Raw genomic sequence first — 21812 nt, 5'->3', positions numbered from 1 at the left:
CTACTTTGCTACCAGTATTGTGTACTTTCGACACATGCTGTATAAACCTCTAGACACAGTGTCCTGTCTAGGTTTCAGATCGGAATTTCATGGTATGGTCTAGTCTCTGACAGGTTGCTGGCAAACACACAGCAGGAGACTGTAAATCTACATATATTCAAAAATGAAATAAAACAGACCTTAAGGGCCACTCCTATAATTTCTCAGAACACCTGGACTTGCAGATGTAAATTACAGTTATCACTGATGCTCATAATAAACAATTTTAAGTCTTCAAGTAAATGGACTGCTGGTAATGTTCTCCGAGATTAGTAAAGTTACAAAAATGCTTCATATGAAGAAGTAAACAAGTAAAAGAAGAGCAATTGCTTTATTCAGAGTGGCTACTTTCCTATTAGTAAATGTAATATCTTGATTTACAGAATAAGAAAACTAATCTAGAAATTCTTCCAATAGTTAAAAATTTGAGTGGATTAGTGTTAGTTGTAATTGTTTGATAGTATACATTACAGAAGCAGCCTACAGTAACTCCATGTTCCTGTTCATTAGGCTCTGTCCATATCACTGAAAGCTCTCCTTCACAGTAGGATTTTCAGCACACTATGCGTAAATGAATCAATGGCACACTTCACAGCAACAGTTTGTTAAACATTTGTTTCCTGGAGAAGCATAGAACCCAAGCTCATTGGATGTATGAGGGTTGTTCAAAAAGTAAGATGACTTTTCAAATTGTGCGGGCAATGTACATTTGATTATTGATTTTTTTTTTTTTTTTTTTTTTTTTTTTTTTTTTGGTAGACCTGTCCGAACATATATTCACAGTTTCAAGTGTACATCATACTTTGTTTGTTTTTGACAGATAGAAATGTTAGATGTATTTTAGTGTGTGACTTTTGATTATCATAAAAAATGGAGCAAAGAATAAACATCAAACTTTGTGTGAATATTGGAATCAAGAGCTCTAAAACACTTACAAGCTCTTCCAAGATGACCAACAAGAGGCCAATGACGAACCTTGCTCTGGACACCCCAGCACATCAACATCATTCAGGAGCTCTTGAATGATGTCAAGGATGATCCTGATTTGCTCAAAAGGGTCTTAACTGGTGACAAAACATGGGTTTACACTTATGACATTGAAACCAAAACCCTTTAATCCCAATGGAAGCATCCCCGAGAGCCAAGACGAAAAAAGCATGCCAAGTTTAATCAAACGTCAAAATTTTGCTCACTGTTTTTTTTTTTTTTCAATTACTGTGGCATAGTGCATCATGAATATTTGCCTCGGGGTTGTATGGTCAATAAGGAGTATTATCTTGACGTTATGTTCTGTTTGTGAGAAGCAATATACAAAATTCGTCCAGAATTGTGGAAAAACAATTCATGGCTTTTGCATCACGGCAATACACCTGCTCATTCATCGTTACTTGTGAGAGATTTTTTGGTCAAAAACAACACGACAAATCATGCCTCAGCCACCATATCCACTAGAGTTTGCCCCCTGTGACTTTTTCCTGTTCCCAAAACTGAACAGACCTATGAAAGCACAAAGATTTTTCAATGAAAAATGCACCACTGGAAGTACTCAAGGCAGTACCAGAAATTGCTTATGAGAAATGCTTCTGGGATTGGAAGAAGCATTGGCACAAGTTTATTGTATCTGAGAAGAAAACATGAGTATTGATGAATAAATAAACATTTTTCATAAAACATAAGTCACCTTACTTTTTGAAGACACCTCATATGTGTAATATCTACTTTTGCCAATCACAAAGTAACAATAAAAATGATGCAGAATAAGAAATTCACTGTCACATGAAAATCTATCAGCCCTGCAAACTGAAAGAGGCATTACTCGGTAAGTTAATAAAATTCACAAAAAATTATATTTTCAAAAAGGAAAGACTATGCCCATATGGCGAAGTCCTTTCTTAGACTAAAAAAAAGTGTGTGATGCCATTATGGAGAGAAGTCTTTAGAATTATCTTGCTGAAATTAACAACTGGCACAGGGTTCACTTGACCGTTCCATGATGTAGACATTGCTCATTTTTGTCTACATTCTCTACTTCATACATTTTCATCCTACTTATCATGAAACCTGGAGCTAAGATGACTCACTATTTAAAAGCCTACACTTAGTTGTCATTGTTTTTACTCAGTGATCTGCATTTGATGGATGAAACAATTGTAGGATATGTCAATTATTCAATTTAATTACATGACACTCATGTGTGTGTGTGCATCTAGGCATGACAACTAGGCACACGTTAATATGTATGCATGCCCATCTGTCTTGATTTTTTTTTACCAGCTTTTTTTTTCTCCTCCTCATTGTTACTTGGCTTTGCGACACTGCACTTGTTTGATAACTTTTTAAAAATTATTTAATAGATCTTGATTGTTAAAATAGTTTATTTTAAACTTTGCTATTGTAATTTTGGTCTTTAGCAAATATCAAAAGGAACGCTCCTTATTGACCATACGACCCTGAGGCAAAAATTCATGATGCACTACACCACAGTAATTGAAAAAACAGTGAGCAAAATTTTGACGTTTGATTGAACTTGGCGTGCTTTTTTCGTCTTGGCACTCTGGGATGCTTCCATTGGGATTAAAGGGCTTTGGTTTCAATGTCATAAGCGTAAACCCATGTTTTGTCGCCAGTTAAGACCCTTTTGAGCAAATCAGGATCATCCTTGACATCATTCAAGAGCTCCTGAATGATATTCATGTGCTGGTTCTTCTGATCAAAATTGAGGAGTTTTGGAAGAAACTTTGCCGACACACATCTCATGCCCAAACATCGTATTTTAGCACAGGTCAAATCATAAAATTTTCACAATTATTCACTTAACTGCAGTAATGGATTTTAAAAATAAATAATTCTTACAGGGGCAATAAAGACGAATTTTAAGAAGTTTTATTTGCTTCTTGGACCTTTAAAATGCTAACTTTCACAGTTTACAGAGCTGCTCCTCTCTACAGGTTTTCCCTCCATCAAGAGGATGAATTCTGAAACACTCTATCATTACTGCTTCCTGTGTTTCCATACGGTTTTGTGTATGTTTAGATAACATTTGAAATAAATATTATGAACAAACACTGCATTATTTTAAGTATTATAACATTAAACATATTTCTGAGAAGGCAGTACACAAGTCTTATTACGCCTAAGAATAAGAGACAAATGCAGACAAACCCTGTCAGTATCAATATCTGATCCATTGGAATTCACGCGTTCATGGCTGTCAGGTTGACATACGAGAGACATTGGCTGCTGGGAAGAGTCAGCCTGGCCCTGTCCCTGTCCGAGCACAGTGCGAAGTATGGGTGTGTCTCGACTCAGCAAGAGGCTCTGGAGTTTCTTGCGTTTCAGTGGAGACATGTCTGAAGCCGCATCGTAGCAGCCTCCAAGAACACCAGCTGCTGCTGCATGTGGGTGACTCGGTGGGGGAATCGGTGCCGGATGGTGAGGCAAGGGCAGACCCGGAACTGCCCACACTGGCAGTGACAAGCGTCCCCCACCTCCTCCGGCACCAGTTCGTTCTCCGACTGGGGATTTACCATACAGATTGTAAGGTCCGGAGCGATCGAAGCCTGCAGTCGCTCCTGAAGTTGCCCCCGTAGGGTTTGTCGGAGAAACACTGCTGTGTGGAGCCGCCGCAGGTGTCGTGGTACCAGGTGGGGAGTGAGCGGGCCCCACATCATCAGGACGACGATCGTGGCTGTGGCCATGTACGTGGCCATGTCGTCCAGCAAGAGGGCCATTTTCTTCGACGAGACCCTTGACCTTGAGTGCCTCAGCTACTTTTAGCAAGGCAGCCAAGTGATCTTGTGCAACATTCACTTCACCTCGGTACATGTACTCGAGTATCGCCTTCATCTCACCATACTTGACGTCCTTGAGCACTACGACTGGGTGCTGGCACGGCACTTCAGAAAACAAGGATTGAAAGTAGGTAGAACACGCAGCCAACACCATTTTGTGGCATTTGACTGAAGTTCCACCCTCACATGCTAGAGTAACATCTGTGAAAGCTTCACTGCGGAGGAGATCATCAAAAACAGCCAGCAAATTTGCTCGATGGTTGTTCCAACGTAGACAGTACTGTTGAGATGTGCTCCCCATTGTGGACGGACCCGTTGCTACCTCAGGGACGACGCAATGATTTCTGGAACAAAAGTTATATGTTCTTAAGACCAAATACCAATTTCAAATTTCAGAAGATGGATAAGAATATCACAGGAGGATTTCAGTACAAAAGTTGTTTAACTGTCTACAAACAACGAGATACTGTTTACAATTATATTAAATTAATGCAGCAGAAACAACTGACTTGTGTGTAGTAAAGTTCATTAATATCAACAGATTTACTCTAATACTCTCATTTTACCTATGAGTATTTAGAACATGAGGTCCTCTCTTACATCTAAACATGTAAATTTTATTAGTTTATCATACATAGAATATAATGGGAATGTGACTAACACGTAACAAAAATGGAAATGAAATTTTTAGATGTATAACAAAACTAACATTAACACAGAATAACAAAATAATGCACTGTCAGTTCCAATAATGGAATACAGCATCAGTTGGTACTCTGAACCCAACAAGACATTTTATTTACAGACAGTAAGTCATGACAGTTACTTCCCATGTATGGTGCTGTGCACCCTAGAGCAGACACTGACAGAAAATAGGTGACATGTCCAGAAAAAAGTGATGTCTGAGACAACGAAGGTCAAATATGAATAAAGCCGTTGTTGGATGTGATCCAGCACCTGAATCATCTGCCAATGTATCAAATAATACAGTACAAGATGGCAAATTGAGACAGAGGAATTATTTCCCACACCAAGAATTTTCCCTGAAAATTCTCACATAACACAATGTAACATCAAAATTGAGACTCAGAATGAGCTAAGACAATGCTGAAGAATTTACCATATAGCATGGACAGCACCCAAACTGCTTGGAGAACTTAAATATTGACATCTTTGCTTAAAACAGGAAGCACCAAAGGACAGTCAGAAGCTCTAATAATGGCTGCACAGTATCAGACCTTATGGATGAAGAACTACGAAAAAGTAATAACAAAAATCATTAAAGACGATAGCTCTTGACTTTTTGGAATACACTTGGACCAGAAACAACACATAACTTCAGGGTGACCTATATTGGCGAAGAATGACTGCTATAAGAAGCACAATAATGCATGCTCATATCTTCACTGACAAACATGAAATGCAGAAACTGATGTCAGCACCATCATTAATGGTGACCTGATATCAATACCACAGAACTTTAAAGAGAGTTTTGTCTCAAATCCCAGGATGTAAAAAATACAGTGAGATACAAGAAATAGCACAATTCTGAACCATTAATATCAAAAATACAAAATGGTGAAAGCACTTAAGTCATCAAGCCCCAGGAAGCTGCAAGCAACCTGCAGCAGACTTAGCAAACAGTATCATCTCTGTCGTGAAAAATGAAAATAATGATAAACACACAACAATACTGACACCAATGTCACTGTTATTAGGATAACAGTAATACCATAAAGAAAACACAACCTAATAAAAACAATAAGCTTTCATTTCAATCACATGCATGTAGCAGTATAAATAGTGGCAGAAAAAGCATCACATGCTTTAAAATGATGAACTGTTGTATGAGAAAGAAAGGCTGGTGATGGCAACTGATTAAGAAGTTAGATGACAGTAGAAAGTGTTTCAGCTTCATATTTTGAGTGTGAGTGACCTTGGTTCATACATGAATCATAGGGTAGTTTCTGCACTGCTGAACAGAAGCAACAGAGATTGAGAATTTTTCCATTTCATATGCTGCTATGGTCATGATATCAGATCTTGTGCCGAACTTATCACAAATTGAGGGATATATCCCAGAAGAATTGCCTGGATGCATCTGCCCTCCAAACTACCAAATGACAAGATCTCCATAGCTTAAACAGATGACCCTGCAGGTATCACAAAATCATTCATGATCAGTTCAAGCCAACCACATTTTTCACTGTACAGCTTGTTTAATTACATTATAATAGTCAAGATTCAGCATATCAAATTGAACCACATGTCATTATTTCATTTATGGCGGAAATGTGTCTCATAATGTTTATGAGATTCAAGAGGAAAATGCAGTTTTCAAACACCTGGTTTTCAACGTTTTTTTCTGTTGAATCAAGGTGTTTATTCAAGTACACACACATTTTTTCATGGTTTTTTTGTGTTTATGAAGTGTCATCTACAAAGCTGGAAAGAATCTATTAATTAAAAATATTTCCTTACAACCAATAAATAAAAATGGGGTAAGCCAATCACTCACCTCTCAGCCTGAGCAAACATTCACGAACACATGATGCAGGTGTGTTTGGGTGTCTATGTATGTGAGAAAAAGTGGAAGTAGCCAGTAGTCTCTGTGCTGTTATTTGTTTCTATGCACCAGCATGAATCAGCTACAAGTCGTGGTTGCCTGTCTTCATTATTATGATTTGCATTTTGAAATTTCTTGTAACACTTCTTCACATTCAGTTTTACATTCCTAAGTAGCCACTGAGAAAGTTTTTATTTTTGAAGAGAGAGAGAGAGAGAGAGAGAGAGAGAGAGAGAGAGAGAGAATCAGTTTCTCTGTATGTGGTCAAGAGAGAAAAAGAGGTGACAAATTGGAAGCACAGCAATTTACTTAGCACAGCAAATAATTATGGGTGGAAGAAAACAATTTAATTTTTTAGTTATCTTCAGATTGGGCACATAATTATTCTTGCTGTATTGTTTTTACATGTTGTATGACAAAAGTTGAATTTTTGAAACATTTCTGAATGGGGCATACCCAAATGAAAAGAGCATGTCTCAGTTCCAACATTCCCAAATCTAAGATACTATTTTTGAATATAAAACCAAGAATGATTTATGATATGAAATAAATATGATCCTGGCAATAACTTTAGATCACACTTTGAACTCATCATAAAATCTCAGTAGGAAGTAAGAAGCAAAAAAGTTTTTTGAAAAAAATGCCTTCTTGTACATAAAAGGGTTAAATCCTGGGATAATTCAGCTGAATGTCCACAAGTTAAACAATGTAAATAGCACTTACAGATTTGATGCAAGAAGAAGTAAAAGAATTTAACTTAGTCTGTGGCTGAATAAGGTTCTATAACACCATGTTACACAATCCACCTATTTTTTTTTTTAATATTATTATTTTCTATCCACATTAAAATGGTGTAATATTTGAGTTTTAGTCTCTTTCAATTTTGGTAATTTACCCTTCAGAGGGTGTAATGCCAGTGACGTTCACACAACTAGATCATTACAAATCAGTTTATGTAATCAAAAGGTCTCATTATGTCAGGAAATTTTGATTTTTCTTCTGTGAATAAGACATACTGTGTCTTCTATCTCTTGTATACTTATTATTAAGTAAAACAAAATTCTTTCCAGCCTCAGGTGCCACAAGTGGTGTCATAACATGTTTCACTTACTTAGAAAGATGACATCAGATGACCCGAACATGTTACGTACTAACTTGTCAACAGTACACCTACAGCACTGTACACACCCTTTTGACAACTTACTATACAATGTATTCCAATCACCTGATCTAATTTACATCTGCACTCTGCAACCCACTATCAAGTGTGTAACAGAGGACACTTCCTTCCTTTCGACATATAGTTTCATCTCATTCCTTTTACTTATAGGGCACAGGCAGAATGACTACTTCACTGCTCTGTGCGCGCTGCAATTAGGGTAATTTTATTTTCACAGTTCCTATGGGAATGATATGTAGGAGGCTGTAGTATACTTCTGAATTCCTCACCTACTATTGGTTCTTGAAACTCATGACAAGTCCATATCTGCTGGTTCACATTTTTCAGTGTTTTCATGACATTCTGAAATGATTACAAAAATGATTCACGTTCTGCGACTATGCTTTGATGTCAGATATTTGCGTCATAGAAATTTGTGCCAAACTGGGACTTGAACCTGGACTTCCCACTTATCGTGAGCTGTCATCTCGACCCGTGTCCATTCGTGCCTTCCTTCTATATACAGGTTTATTACAAATGATTGAAGCGATTTCACAGCTCTACAATAACTTTATTATTTAAGATATTTTCACAATGCTTTGCACACACATACAAAAACTCAAAAAGTTTTTTTAGGCATTCACAAATGTTCGATATGTGCCCCTTTAGTGATTCGGCAGACATCAAGCCGATAATCAAGTTCCTCCCACACTCGGCGCAGCATGTCCCCATCAATGAGTTCGAAAGCATCGTTGATGTGAGCTCGCAGTTCTGGCACGTTTCTTGGTAGAGGAGGTTTAAACACTGAATCTTTCACATAACCCCACGGAAAGAAATCGCATGGGGTTAAGTCGGGAGAGCGTGGAGGCCATGACATGAATTGCTGATCATGATCTCCACCACAACCGATCCGTCGGTTTTCCAATCTCCTGTTTAAGAAATGCCGAACATCATGATGGAAGTGCGATGGAGCACCATCCTGTTGAAAGATGAAGTCGGCACTGTCGGTCTCCAGTTGTGGGATGAGCCAATTTTCCAATGTCCAGATACATGTGTCCTATAACGTTTTTTTTCGCAGAAGAAAAAGGGGCCGTAAACTTTAAACCGTGAGATTGCACAAAACACGTTAACTTTTGGTGAATTGCGAATTTGCTGCACGAATGCGTGAGGATTTTCTACCGCCCAGATTCGCACATTGTATCTGTTCACTTCACCATTAAGAAAAAATGTTGCTTCATCACTGAAAACAAGTTTCGCACTGAATGCATCCTCTTCCATGAGCTGTTGCAACCGCGCCGAAAATTCAAAGCGTTTGACTTTGTCATCGGGTGTCAGGGCTTGTAGCAATTGTAAACGGTAAGGCTTCTGCTTTAGCCTTTTCCGTTTTTCCGTAAGATTTTCCAAACCGTCGGCTGTGGTATGTTTAGCTCCCTGCATGCTTTATTCGTCGAATTCCGCAGGCTACACGTGAAACTTGCCCACACGTGTTCAACCGTTTCTTCGCTCACTGCAGGCCGACCCATTTATTTCCCCTTACAGAGGCATCCAGAAGCTTTAAACTGTGCATACCATCGCCGAATGGAGTTAGCATTTGGTAGATCTGTGTTAAACTTCGTCCTGAAGTGTCGTTGCACTGTTATGACTGACTGATGTGAGTGCATTTCAAGCACGACATACGCTTTCTCGGCTCCTGTTGCCATTTTGTCTCACTGCGCTCTCGAGCGCTCTGGCGGCAGAAACCTGAAGTGCGGCTTCAGCCGAACAAAACTTTATGCGTTTTTCTACGTATCTGTAGTGTGTCGTGACCATATGTCAATGAATGGAGCTACAGTGAATTTATGAAATCGCTTCAATCATTTGTAATAGCCCTGTATATGTGCAATATCCCCTATTAGCCCTATCTGAAGATAGGTGACATCAGTGTTTAGTGAGAAATCTCTTTTTATAGACTGCCTACATTTATCCAGTGAACAGAACTCTGTCACCTGCTTTACATTGATTGAGTCTATGTGATCATTCAGTTTCATGTCACCCAAGTTTTTACACCAAGCAATTTGCATTAGCTAATTGATTCCAATTTTGATTCATAAATACAACAGTCAGAGGAAGTTATTACATGTAGGTATTTGGGTTAGTTGGTTGATTCCAATTGTAACTCACTGAAACTAGTCAGAGGAAGTTATTATGACAGATATTTGGATTAGCTGATTGATTCCAATTGTCACTCATTGATACTGCAGTCAGAGGATACCATGTCTCTGCATTTTTTGAAGGGAAATGTTTTACATTTCTGATTTTAAGCAAGCTGTCAATCTGACTACATATTTGCACAACTTTTTTCAGGTTGATGTCTAGATTGTTTACGTGAAGGGCATTCAATAATTAATGCAACACTTTTTTTTCTGAAATCAGGTTGGTTTTATTCAGGATTCCATTACACCATATTATTTCCCAATCTTTTGGCTCCAAACCCTAAGCTTAACATAATCTCCATTCAATGTGACGGCCTTATGCCACCTTAGTGGGAGGGGCTGTATGCCCATATGGTACCACTCTGCTGGTTGATGCCAGAGCCAATGTCCTGCTGCCTCAGTAACATCCTTATCATCCATGTATTGTCCAACCCCGGTAGCTGAGTGGTCAGCGCGACAGACTGTCAATCCTATGGGCCCGGGTTCGATTCCCGGCTGGGTCAGAGATTTTCTCCGCTCAGGGACTGGGTGTTGTGTTCTCCAAATCATCATCATTTCATCCCCATCGACGGGCAAATCGAAAGACTTGCATCAGGCGAGCTGTCTACCCGACGGAAGGCCCTCGTCACACACCATCATTATTATTATCCATGTATTGCTTTCTGTGGAGTGCATCCTTCACTGGGTCAAACAGACAAAAGTCAAAAAGCTATAGGGTGCACAAGAAAGAAAAGTCCGATGAAGTTTTGTGAGCTTCTCTCAGATGCACAGACTCATGTGAGGCCTCGCTTTGTCATGGAAGAGGAGAAGTTTGTTTGAATTTTTTGGTGACAAAGACAATGAAGTTTTTTCTTCAGTTTCCTGAGGTTAGCACAATACACTTCAGATTTGATTGGTGCACCACGAGGGAGGACATCAAACAGAACAACCCCTTCAGAGTCCCTGACGACCGTCACAATGAATTCACCAGCTGAGGGTGCAGCTTTGAACTTTTTCTTCGGTGGAGAGGTGGTGTGGCAGGATGAAGCGGAAATATTCCATGTAGTTCCACAACAAATTCCACATTTTTTTCAACCTAAACTGGCCAAGAAAAAAATGTGTTGCATTGCTTATTGAATGCCCCTTGCACATTATATTATTAATCCAGTAGCAGATTTCATTTGATATACAATGTTACTTCCATTATTAAGTAATGGTAAGGTACAGAGCCAAATGCTTTTCAGAAGTCATCCACTGGATTGCCCAGATGCACAGTTTTTAGGCTGCCATGTAAGAAAGTTGGAGTCAGATTTTGCACTATCAGTGTTTTTAGAATCCATGCTAGTTGGCATGGAGGATATCATTCTGTTTAAGTTACTTCATTGTGTTTAAGCGCAGGATATATAAGAGGCAGTTAAATGAAAATGAGACAGATAGAAAAAATTAAATAAACTGTTTATTATTTCAAAAGTACTTGTCATAACTGTTAATAAATTTATCCCAATGTGAGACAAGATGGTCAGTGCCTTCATGGAAATTGTTTGCAGTTGCCCGCAGAACCATATTGTATCCAGGCAACGCACCTCTTCGTTCAAAGTAAGTCTACGGCCAATAATGTATTTCTTCAGGGCTCCAAAAATATGGAAAACGGATGTGGAGGGATCGCAGTTGTATGGAGGATGTGTGAGAGCTTCCCAGCGAATCTTCTGCAGTCTACTCAAAACAAACCTGGCAACACGTGGGCGTCCTCCGTACAGTCCTGATCTCTTCCCCTACGATTTTCATATTTTTGGAGCCCTGACGAATGACATTTGTGGATATCGATTTGCTTTGCATGTGGGCACAGTCAGGTTTCTCTAGGCAACTACAAACATTTTTCTATGAAGGCATTGACCATCTTGTCTCACAGTGGGATAAATTTACTAACAGTTAAGACAATTACTTTTAAAAGAATAAACAGTTTACTTGTTTTCCATTTGGATCATTTTCAATATTTGTGAGCCCAAGGCTGGAAAGATAAAATACAATAATTTTGTTTACAAGACAATCATACTGTTACCCTTACAAAGTTTCCCTAAGCTATAGTTTTAATACCAAAATTAATCAGTGAATCAATTTTCCAGTGATATAGTAGTCTTATTTGGACATATATAATCTCATATTTGAAAAATTGTAACCTGAATGACTTTTCAACATTAGCTACATTAAGGAATCTCACCAAATTCTGTCACAGCTTAAATCCTCTGCTGAAATTATGGGGCATTCAGCCTGTTTCTAGAAACACAGTATATGCTTCTTCCTGACATCTAGACAGACAACATCTGCATTACCTTGCAATAGTCACTAATTATGCTAGCCTAGTGTTACAAAACATGCAAGCATTTCCTTTTCCATTATGTATGAATCATAAGTCTGCTGGAGAAATAATCATTGTTTCTTGCAAGAGACTTTTGTGCTTGTCACCCATGTATGTAATAACAATCCATTATTTTTGTAACTCTTATAAACAGGAAAACATACATACTGCATGTGTTTCATGGTCATCAAACAAATCTTGGACATTTCCAGCCGCTGAGAGTGGGAGGTTGCATCTAGTCAGATACAACCTCTTACTACTAACAAAGGCTGTGCCACAGAATAAACATGGTCACTAGTCAATTTCCTTCTCAGTGTGATCACAGTACCCACTGAAAAGCACCACATGACTGCCCGAAGCATCACAGAATATTAAGCAAGCTTCTTAGTTGGAAGAAGGCAATTGAGATTGTACATTTCATTCAGTGTTCTTCATAAGAAAACACATCCTACAGGAGCAGCATTTTTAAACATGATATCCATCTCATTTTGTCTAAGTGTTGCATATGATGATAGCATTTTTGGTATGTAACTATAGTAAAAAAAGCAGCACAGGATGCCAGGATACAATGGTGTGTCATGGTTCTTACAGAAATCCCCAGCCAATTTGTCTTATGCTATTCTTCCACACAGTAGATTCTTTTCTATACTTAGTATCTATGCACTGATGAGATGAATAATTTACACACAGTCAGCATTATGGCTAATGTAATCAGGACACATCATTGGTAGAGATGATTTATTATTCCCTTTCACTGATAACATTTTGTGGTGTATCAAAAGTGCACTTGTCACATTAAGGTTTTGTTGTTTTTGTTCACTATGTAAATGACTGAAAGATACTGTGAGTAACCAGTGCCAGTTTAGTATATTTCCAAGACGAAGTATCAGAGGGAATTACAAGTCAGATATTCACTTTTACTATAACTTCTTTAGCTCTTAGCAAGTATCATGTGGCTCAAATATCTGGTTAAGTTCAAAAATGTTCAAATGTGTGTGAATTCTTATGGGACTTAACCACTAAGATCATCAGTCCCTAAGCTTACCCACTACTTAACCTAAATTATTTTAAGGACAAACACACACACCCATGCCCGAGGGAGGACTCGAACCTCCACCGGGACCAGCCGCACAGTCCATGACTGCAGCGCCTTAGACCGCTCGGCTAATCCCGTGCGGCTCCAGTTAAGTCTCAAAAGGCAAGGTCAAAGATGTATATTTTCACTTGACTATAAGTTATGAGCAGGAATGGGAAGAAAAGAGGCATGAATAAATAGCAGCACATTAAAAGTTTTTATTGCACATTCTTGGAGTAATCAAGTCTTGCGTTAAAAAAGTTTGTATTTGGTATCATGTCTATGGACGTCACAGTGTCTTTTTGTTGTGCCTATATGTGACTCACCATCTCCACTATATGGCGAGTAGCAACTCTCCTTCTCATAATATTGTTACATTCCATCCTGGGTTTTCCATTGTTTGATGTCACAATTTAGTTACCAAAAGAGTGCTGTCATACTAACAGGAACGTGACCAGTCATTTTATGCACTGGTGTCAGGCTGCAAATCCTAAATGGTTTGAAGAGGCCTCTAAAGATCACTGCCACATTTCATTTCTTCAACATAATACCTTTGGCAGTTCTTATGACATATTTCTATAGCATTATTCCATAGGACAGTTCCTTAGGCAAAACATGTAATTTATGGCTTGGTTAGCTGCTCAACATGATTCCTAGATATTGTTGTACTTTCAGATAGTGAGGAATTTTGTATGCAGGGTATAATTAGTTTTTTGCTGATTAATTCTTATTTCAGGAATCTATAGATTATTAATCATGGTCAAGAATTGTTTTTGTATCCTAAAGAATTAGAAAATTTGCCACAAAGCACCCACATACGTGGATCATTACTGTTTCAGATCTATACCACATGTTAGATTTTGGCCCCTTACTTGGGATATTTGTGTCACTGACAGGGAAAACTACTTGTGCCGTCTTGTTTCCTGATGTTGGTAAAACCACAAACGTGAAATATGAAAAGCGATAACCAAACACTGATGTACTGTTTATCTAAGATCCTTCTTTATGAATCTAGGGTTACACCCCACCCCCTCTCACCAAGATATGTATTTTACTTTTACATCACATCACAGAATACCAGCACTATGTGCTTTTTAGCTCACTTGTGCAGGATATGAAAAGAAATTTTGTGTAAAGGAGCTCTACAATATTTTTGAAAAGAACATGACAGGAAGGGGAGGAGTCAATATTCAATATTCGGATGTTAACTGCTTAATCCACTCAGAAAGCTCTGTGTGTTAAACTGTTGCTTCCTGAACAGGGAGGCACTGGCCCGGGATTGAACCCCCCTGGAGGATTAACAATGAGAGTTCGTGTGCTGGGCAGATTGGATGTGGCTTTTATGTGGTTTCTCATGTCTCAGGTGAATACAGCACTCGTACTCAAGTCCTGCCTCAGTTAAATGATTCACAAACATTTAGAAAAGTTTGGCTCACTTTCACATGAATTACATCACATGCAGACAGTTCAGATACAAATATTTCATCCCAGGAGATAACCAGGTGGTGGGGCATCTGGTCACCTGTTATATTTAATCATGCCAAGCCTGTTAATAACAATGTCGATGTGGATCAAAGGTGCGCAAGAAGCAGAATGTTAATTGCTTGGCTCCAGTGATTTACAATGTTATCCCTGTAGCATACTGCATTCTATCACAGTCTTAAAAATAGTAAAATAAAAAATAATAAAGTAAATCTGCCAATAATTGTAATACCTTACTTCATACACCACTACAATCCAAAAAGAAATGATGATTTTAATGGCTTTTGTGTTTTTTGCTGCAGCTTCTTTTGGAACTGAGTTTTCATGAAAGCCAGTGGTTTGGATGGCATACTTGATTTGTCTGAACTGCTGTTTCCTCCACTACCATGTGTATGAAATATATGCTAACTTTGACTTTAACAATCACTAATTTACAATTCTTGCCATACTTCTTGTAGTGTAAAACTGTTATTGAGTTTCTGCAATTTTTTTTTTTTTTTTAGTATGATGGTATGTTGAAATGTAAGTATCCAAATTTTTAATGTGAAAACTTTTAAAGATTTTAGATTTTTAAATAACACAAACTTTTTTAACATTTTACATCACACTGTTCTTGAAGTCTACATATTTATTTCTCAATATAATCTCCCTGATGACAAACACATTTCTCCCAATGAGAGACAAGTTTGCTGATACATTCACTGTAGAATGCTTGACTTTGTTGATGCAGCCACAACCTCACTGCTGCTTTCAGTGCTTCATCACTATGAAAGTGAAGTTCTCTGGAGTTTTCTTTAAGTTTTGGAAACAGATGACAATCGTATGGGGCCAAGCCAGGAATGTATGAGGAGGATGATCGCTGACAGTGAATCCTAGGTGTCAAAGTGTTGCACAAGTTGCAGTGCTCATGCATGGTCTTGCAGTGTCAAGACGAAGGAGAGAGTGCTCCACTTGTGGATGAACTCTTCAAATTCATGCTTTCAGCTTTCTGAGGGCTTCTCAGACACTGACATAGTACACTACACACCATCAAGTTACATGCTACAGGTCAGTGCTTTCTAGCGGCAGAGGGCTGTGGCTTGCATCAGCGAAGCAGGAAAGTCAACCGAGTAAATATGCATGATATATAATACCTCAACCAATATTGAGAACACAATGAAAAGTTAAGAGGCAGTACTTTTCAGCATGCCCTCGTAAAAGTTGTCTCGTTGTGGTATAAAGCAATATCATATTTTATCCACTCGTTCCTCTTTTTTACATTTGGTCTGAATCCAAGTAGTGAATAAATTAACAAAATTTTAACACGTTAGAAGGTATAAAAAATGATAGTTAAATGATGTGTAGTAAACAACAGATTTGCTTTCATTGTTCATAAAAGTGTGCAAATAACAGTTTCATACCTCTCTTTCGGAGTATGTGTAGCGAAGTATATGGAAACAGTGATAGTTTGTTATATCATTTGAAGTGTGTTTCTTTTTTGTTGCAATCAATCTACAACTCTCTCATTCCTATCAGACTTAACAAACATAACTGAGGAGTCCAGAATGAGATTTTCACTCTGCAGCAGAGTGTGCGCTGATATGAAACTTCCTGGCAGGAAGTTTCATAACTGAGGAGTCATTTCGAAAAATTAACAAAATTAAAAAGAACATGTAGCTACATAACATGTTATACAATTTATTGTACTCTGAATACTATAACTTAATCTTTTTCTCATATGATAAATTACAGCAACTTGTAAAAAGCTGATACAATTATTATCAGGTATGGTTGATTTCTCATTATTGCCACTCAGGAACTGAAACAACACATATCATCCACATAAGAAACTTTATCAATTAACCTTTCTTACATTAAGACAAACAAATTATAAAGCTGCAGTAAGCATGATCTAACAGTGGGATAAAGCATGAGCATATGTATTATAAGACTTTGCGAATTTTTAGCCATTATCATTTTTTGATCTTGAGAACCAAACTGTTCAACAGCAGACAGGCACATTTAAAAGCAGGCGGTTGAATGGTATTTCCACAGTGACCACTGTCATCTCCAGGTGCTATGGCCCCACTGACAACACCTGGAGATGACAGTGTGTGTGAGTTCTGTGTGAGAATGTGTGTGTTTCTTCCTCTAGTGAAAGACTTTGTCCAACAGCTAAATACGAGAGAGGTGCTGAATTTACATTAGAAACTATGCTGCGTATCAAAAATATACCATCTATTTCATGGACTGGGTAGTTTATTTTAGTGTATGCGAAGACAAAAGCAACAAAGCACAGGTGCATTGATTCAGATTGAAATGAACATCACTCCTGAGGAAAGAACCATGGCCATAATTCCTTTGCTATGGTAATGTGATAGGAAAGTGGCAGACTTGTACAGCTGAAGAAGGCTTTCAATAACAACAATAATCAAAAATAAATGTATGGGAGTGAAAGACAACTGGAAACCCCAATAACAGAAAACATTACACTCAAAATTAAGCACTGGAACAGATGACAGAATGAAGCACTTTACACACTCTTACCAAATGACTGGAAAGTTGGTGCAATATGTATTGGAATGTATTACCTGTGTCATAAATAACATTGAATGTAGTGGGTATGCAACAATGACAGTGCAGAGCAGTGGTTCCCAATCTGGCAGTAATTACCACTCAGGGATAAAATTATATTTTTGAGGGGCAAAAAGAAGGTCTGTTTGTGTTTCAGTCACAAAACTAAAGTATTGTTAAAAGATCACTAATTTAATCACTATTTCATAAGATGTTAATACTGATTACGTAAGTTATGAAAAATTACGCCTCCACCCCCCTCCCTCCCACACACACACACACACACACACACACACACACACACACACACACACACGTGACACAATGAGGCGCAGGTGTTCAGCTTGTGAAAAGAATATACGTATGATGTTTTCCTCGCATATATGTCAAATATGCTTAAAAACCTCATGAAAATGCCTTTTCTGAGTTGTAGCTAGTTCCTGCAAACTACAAGAAATTGCTTCATTACTCACTTTGCAACAGGTAAATGAACTAATTGACAATGCAACACAACAGAACTATGTAATGACTACTACACTGCTGTACAACTGCACAATATTATTATTATTTTATTATTATTAATGCCAGTTACGATGTTTGTACACAAAGCACTGACACACTCAAATCTTCTAATTTCCATATGTTCAGAAGTAAAGAGTTCAGCAATCAAGTGATTCACAAAAAATACATATAGTGCACACATTTTAACTTGTTGATTTTAAATGGAGGTTCAGGGCATGGGTGGCAGGGCACATGTGGTGCACAGGAAGCACTTTAAAACTAGTTTCCTTTTCTGAGAAGGTGCTGCATGTAGTACTTGTGACACACAGAAAATTGCTTCATAATTCTATAAAAAATTATTAGGAACAAGCAATACTACTTGTCTCATTGACTCTGTAGCTTATTGTTTAACGAAGCACTTGCAAAAACTAAATATTATTTATCTACTGTCATTTTAAAAAGAAAAATCTTTGAAGAAAATTCTTCGTCACAAAAGTTTCATTTATAATATCTGACTGCACTGAGGGGTAATGGTCTCAGAAAGACTGGCAATCACTGGTGTTGAGGGAGGGAACCACGAGATTGCACCAAATTTTTTTTACAAGAATAATAAGATTAACTAAAAATAATTAATAGAGGTGAAAGCACTTTGTGTAAATTCATACCACATCTGTCAAACAAAGCAGCACCATTCACTAAACTGTTATTAAAGGAAAAGTGACGACTATATTAATTATTCATAGTGATGTATGTCACAAGATACAAATAGAGTGTGACTTGGGAAAAAGCTGCACCACATAACACAACTGTTTGTTCCGACAGTAAGAATATACATGTCATGAATTAAATTCATATTGTAAAATTTGTTAGAAAAATCGGCTACAATGAGTATCTAATCAATGACGTGTAAACAATGTCAGAGCGTTAGGACCACGGTGACTGTTTGTTCTCAAACTTACTAAGTTACATTTCACAAAATATGATTTCGATGGTCTCACTCACATAGGCCTTTCGTGAAAAAGGCAAAGATACAAATAGCAATTAATCTTCTGAAATCATACAAACCAGGGCGAGTTTCAAATAGCACAAAAAGACCATGCAACAAACGTTCTTAAGCTTGTGTGTCCTGACGAACTACGAAATAAAAATTTTAATCAACAACTTGTTCAGAATAAGCTGAATTCGGCCAGTATTAGAGTATTCTCTTCATAAAATACAGTGTCGTTGAGTGGTTGACAGGTCTGAAGAAAATAATCTAAATCTACTAACGCTGTTATGTTCTCCTCTGTACTCGACACATTTTGATAATAAAAGGGGCTCTAAAACCGACTGTATTTGGAACGCGTCTCTTTTTCTCTCCCTCTCTTTCAGGAACATTAATTCAGACTTCTGGTAGGCTGCTATGCGTGTGGAGATCCTTTTCAAATTGAGTGAAACATGGAATTGACGTCTAGTATTGTCTTTTTGCATCAAAATTTAGAAAAATCAAATAAATAACTTGATCTCTGAAATGATTATATATCAAGATAACCGCAACGAGAAAGAACTAATTTGTCCTTGCAGGAAAAGATGTCGCACTACAGTTCCCGAAAAATTAGGTAATGTTGCAATAAACTGTTCACTTGGGTTCTGTTTACATAGCTATCTTACATCGTTTTCTTGCAACTGCATAGGAAAAGAGCTAGCAAGGCAAACACTTGAAACAGACGTGGCGTACACTTGGTAAACTTGGAAGAGACGACGAACTGCTTAGAAAAAATTACGCGTCAAGTGAAATTAAACGAATCCAGGAATCATACCTAAAACTACGACGTATTTGAGCTACGTCATAGCTCTTAACTGTAGCGAAAACATCACACACAAAGTAAAAAGTGTAGACTTCAGTTTCCTTCTCGAGGTTTGTCACCGAAATGGGTAAGCGCTGCTTGCAAGGAGATGATAGAATGCATAAATGAGCACCGTTCCGTAAGCAATATTAACCCTTCTACACACGATTGCAGTTGCGGCGTGTTTCATCATTTCGTAACTTCGCATTTGAAATGGCGGTGTGGGCACGCAGAAGTACTGTTGTAAGACAGCGCCACCGCCCGAACAGCAGCGCCACTCCGCCGCCGTTTCGCGATTTCTGCGACGCCGTCGCTGATTGGCACACGCGAAATGGCGAGTGCGAATCCCGCTTCGCACGGGTATTCCCCTTCGCAGAAACGTCACCGTTGTCGCGGCCGCTATTGGACCCTCCCACTTGTCTTCGCAGACGACGTGAGCACTTCGAACCGAGTATTTTTGCCTTCGCGGAATCGTTTCTCTGCAGAACAACGTTAACAATCACATCAAAGGCGCAAAGCAGATACACCTGACAGTCGAGTAAGAGCAGTTGGGTGGGTTTTGTCAACTACACACTGAAGAGTGCTGATTTTTCCTTACCTTCCCACGTCGGCTGCTGTAAACCGACCAGCCCAACCTAATCACTCCTGCCTTCCCTTCTCTTCTGCAGGCTGGTCAACAACCTTCACTAGTTACCCTCTCGCGGCGGCAGTGCTGCCATCTTTACCGCACGTTCGCAACTACTAACTACGACTGCGGTCCTGGAAATGGGGCGGGTCGTACGAAAGGAGTGGGGATGGATTGTGGTACAGCGGTGTAGGCAGCAGTGCTCGCTGTCGGCTGCCACGTAGATGCAACAGAGCAAACGTCGCAGTACGGTTACTAAATTACGCGCAATTTGTCCGTGTGGAGTCGCAGAGCCGATTCTTTGTTTGCGTGACGCATATAGCCGACGCACCGTCGCACAAAATAATCACACGACTTGCATCTTGCGAACACAGTAGTTTCAGCCACAAATATACGCCATATGGGAACGATCTGTTAAAACGTATTTGTTAACTACGTTTGAGGCAACACAGGAGAGAAGGGGGAAGGCAACAATGTGTTTGCTGAAGACAAATTTCTTAGCACGTTACACGAAATACCAGTGAACACGGCGCAAAATATTACCTGTTTTTTGCGAGAAAAGGTAATGTGCTATTTTTGGTTTAGTTACTATGTTTTGACTTCAACCGCGTACATTCGCACTGTGTAGTTCACAATCCCACGTCAGATTCTTAGGGAATATGTCGAAAAGTACAGCAATTTGGAAGCGATCTGCAAACGACAAAAATTCGACGATTTTGGAGGTTACCTATTTGTTCCACCGCTATAGTGTAATTGGCTTAAAGCACAAACTAAATTAAATGATGGCCAACATGAAAAGCGCGTGTACAACACATATGAGTTGTAGTTTTATTATTGTATACGAGGAAAGCACATTTTCGGATACAAGTAAGTTATCAGTTAGTTTTACTCTGTATTCGTAAACGACATTACTTTCTAGCACATTAAAAAACAGAGCCTTTAATTGATAAAAGAAAATGTACATTTGGAATCCATGAAAATTGTGGAGTTGTCATAGATATTCACTGTACTTTGTGTGTAATAAATATCCCTTCTCTAGAGCAATAATTAAATTACTGTTGTTTTTGGTGGCTTCACTGCACTGAAAACACAGCGAAGGCAAAACAGAAGGTCGTTCATTTTCGCTGTTCGTCACACATGCTGCAACTGTTTCCTGGCACAAGTGTGCAACAGTGCCACATAACGCCTAGATTTTCGTATTGTCGTCATACCCAATTCCAAAGTTTGACGCATGTTGTATAACGTCGATGGCGTTTTGACTGAAGGGGTCGACGGAAAAAACGTCCTTCCTCAGTTTAGTTAGGATTACTCTGATCACTTTCTTTTTTTTTTTTTTGCGTGCACCACAGGTTGATAACAAGCAGTTCCCTACGTAGAGCTGAAAGCTCTGTCTGCCCTACAAACTGCTTCTTCCTATTCTATTATGTTCTTGTCTTCGAATGCAAAACCTAAGGACATCACACACATCCATGCCCGAGGCTAATAACTCAAAACACACTCTTGTGGATTAGAACTTTCTTCTGTAGACTCCTTCGAGTGTCGCCTGTCATCATTACTTTCTGACACATCAAGGAATCGTAAATTTGGTAATAAAGAGAAATGTGTGTGTGTGTGGGGGGGGGGGGGGGGGAGGTAACAACTGCAAGGGGATGCGAAGGTCTGACCTCA

General features: G+C 38.6%; 1 protein-coding gene across 1 annotated transcript in view; it reads right to left on the bottom strand.

Moving 5' to 3' along the window:
* The window catches only part of LOC126095588 (uncharacterized), a 33926-nt gene extending 29795 nt beyond the window's left edge, over positions 1 to 4131 (bottom strand). The window contains exon 1 of the mRNA XM_049910362.1: positions 3202 to 4131. Coding sequence (XP_049766319.1) covers positions 3202 to 4131 — 930 coding nt within the window. The remainder of the gene's footprint in view (positions 1 to 3201) is intronic.
* Between the last annotated feature and the right edge of the window lie 17681 nt (positions 4132 to 21812).

The sequence above is a fragment of the Schistocerca cancellata genome, chromosome 8 (assembly GCF_023864275.1).
Source record: "Schistocerca cancellata isolate TAMUIC-IGC-003103 chromosome 8, iqSchCanc2.1, whole genome shotgun sequence".
NCBI classification, from domain to species: domain Eukaryota; kingdom Metazoa; phylum Arthropoda; class Insecta; order Orthoptera; family Acrididae; genus Schistocerca; species Schistocerca cancellata.
This window is presented reverse-complemented; position numbering and strand designations above follow the sequence as displayed.